Source organism: Penaeus japonicus, unplaced genomic scaffold, assembly GCF_977035675.1.
Source record: "Penaeus japonicus unplaced genomic scaffold, GWHDUDI00000001_assembly GWHDUDI00000005, whole genome shotgun sequence".
Classification (NCBI taxonomy): Eukaryota; Metazoa; Arthropoda; class Malacostraca; order Decapoda; family Penaeidae; genus Penaeus; species Penaeus japonicus.
In genome coordinates, this window is record NW_028234407.1 from 25,645,532 (window position 1) to 25,648,031 (window position 2,500).

Sequence of the window (2,500 nt, forward strand, 5' to 3'; positions counted from 1 at the left end):
CAGACAAAATGAGTACAATGTACACAGACAGTGATGCAGTAACACATAAATATTCTCCTGAATTAAAGGACATCTCTGCAACAGTTTTAGATTTTGTTGTATCCTGATTAGAATTTGGTAAACAATATTGGAACCATGCAATATGTTCCTAGATCAAGAGGAACCTGCACTTGAGGACATTTACATTCAGGGTCTTTAGAAATTCTCTGTTTGTTTTGGAATCACTTTAACCCAATGATAAGGGCATCTATACATACCATTGTAAGGGTTGGCCTAAATTGTGGATGTCACCTTTACAAACCATGACAAGGAAGGTGTGTCAAGGTATGCTATATAGGTGGAAAGTTTTATGGCTCTGACAAGTGCTTGCACTCAAGCTACATCATGCCAAGGTTGGGTGAGGTCCTTGTTTTTGTTATGCTCTTCTTAAAAGACAGTGACTGGCTTATCCCAAAACAAAGATAACATTGCACATGAATTAGAGGGTAATGGTAGCACAAAGACCAATAACTCCAAGTATATCCAGGTGCCATTGGGTTGGAATGGAACTCTCAAAAAAGTCAGAATCATAAACAGCCATGTTAAGAATCAGTAAGCTTTACACCAGCAAAATTGTCTTTAACAGCTATTTGGTTAATATAGTCCATATGAAAGATCATGAGGAGAAAGAGAAAGAAAAATCATGATAGTGTTGATGATAAGATTGGTTTATTCAGTGAATCATAGTTTACAGTCCAGTTGTAGTAATTATGATTAGCATCTCAGTAAATTGGAGAAACCTTGAAATTTAAAAAAAATATGAAAATTGGGATTATGAATTGTTTTTATGGAATAATGATATCTTAGTGGAAAATGGACTACCCAGTACATAGGAGCAATGTTTTGGTTATTCACCCTTGTTGAATCTGTTACCATATGTAGAGTTTGCAGAGAGGAGCAGGCTGTATCTATAGAATAGACATAATGCTAAGTAAGAGGTATATGATTTTCCCTGTATAGGGTAAATGGTGTATACATGAGCAGGTGTCTCTTAGGTCTTACACTTTTTTATTCTAGTTTTATTTCTTATTTCTATTTTATTTATTTATTTTAGTATTATTATCATCAATTTTTAGAGGATCTGGCATAGCGTTTTGAAAAAAGTTGACTTGGGAAATATAACAGAAAATATTAGATTGACCAATAGATATGGGAAATAGTGTAAGCAGTAGAATTTTTTCTCTCTCTCTTTCCTAGTATTAAAAATATGAGATAACTTACGACCTTTGCCTAATATAGTTTTCGCATCTCTTTCAACAGGCACTTGATGATAACACTGCACGAGGAAGAGCGCGTAGGATAGAAGCTTCCAGAATACTACAATGTAGTACAATGTAAAACTGAATCTATACACAAAGATGTATTCACTGGTATACATTTAGCCTTCCAAGACACAGATCAGTACAATGCAACAACTGCCATTCACAGAAATTCAGAGAAGCTAAACAAGCAAAAGAATCCGGAAAACCTTAGGATAGAAGATATGATTAAAAGCTACCTAACTCCCGAGAGACTAACGTGGGAAAACCAGTATGAATGTGATAAATGCAGTGGAAGACAAGACGCCGAAAAGTCCATCTAAAAAAATGAAATACAGCAGTTACATATGAAAGCAATTACTAAAGAAATTACAAAAATGTAAATTTTTTAAGACAACAGTGTTAGTATTTATATTTTTTCAATAAAATTTAAATTATATTATGAATAAATAAACGTGGCAAGTATGGTTCCCACGGATGTATGTGAAGGATTCATGGTACAAAAAGAGCAGGAAAATGGATGAATATGCCGAAGGCCTTTTAGCTATATTGCCTCCTCAGGACGTAATACACAAGAGAAAAGGGATTATGAACAGAGTTCATAGTGACAAATGTAGAAGAAAGGTATGAATGAGACAATATCTAAACACGCAAGAGATGTATTTGACGTGTTTCGACAGAGGTCTTTCTCAAAAATACATGTATTTTTGAGAAAGACCTCTGTCGAAACGCGTCAAATACATCTCTTGCGTGTTCCCCCGCACAGGAACCGCCTTGTCGTGGCGCGGGGGCTTGAACTCCTTCCTCGGACGAGCCCGCTCTGGATGTGGCCAGTCTCTTCCTCCCGTTGAGGTGGCCTTCCAGCGGCGGGTTCTCTGGGGAGGGATGACTAAGTGTTCTTAGGTGCCGATCTAGTAGGTAGGGTCGCACCCCCCTTTGGTCCTACCCCCAGGGGGCTCACACCTGCCCATGCGTTTGCCGTGCGTGACCCCCCTGTGCGCTAGGAGACGGGAGTCCTGGAGGTTGAGCGATGCCGTGTATGAGTACGGCTAACAACACGCCTCTTTGGTACTCTATTCCAGCAAGACGGGTGGCCTGATCTGGACTCGGTTAGGTCAATCGGCTGGTCTCTTTTTTAAGCTAGGCTAGGGTCAAGTAGTCCCTGTCTTGCAGGCAATCGCATGGTCTTTAATTAAGGTCTT

At 38.8% G+C, this 2,500-nt stretch overlaps 1 protein-coding gene across 1 annotated transcript in view; it reads left to right on the top strand.

The window, feature by feature from the left end:
* LOC122256004 (ubiquitin carboxyl-terminal hydrolase 35-like) overlaps window positions 1-1,743 on the top strand; it is a 7,727-nt gene extending 5,984 nt beyond the window's left edge. Inside the window, exon 4 of the mRNA XM_086537198.1 lies at window positions 1,300-1,743. Coding sequence (XP_086393324.1) covers window positions 1,300-1,342 — 43 coding nt within the window. The 3' untranslated portion in view covers window positions 1,343-1,743. The remainder of the gene's footprint in view (window positions 1-1,299) is intronic.
* Window positions 1,744-2,500: the final 757 nt, after the last annotated feature.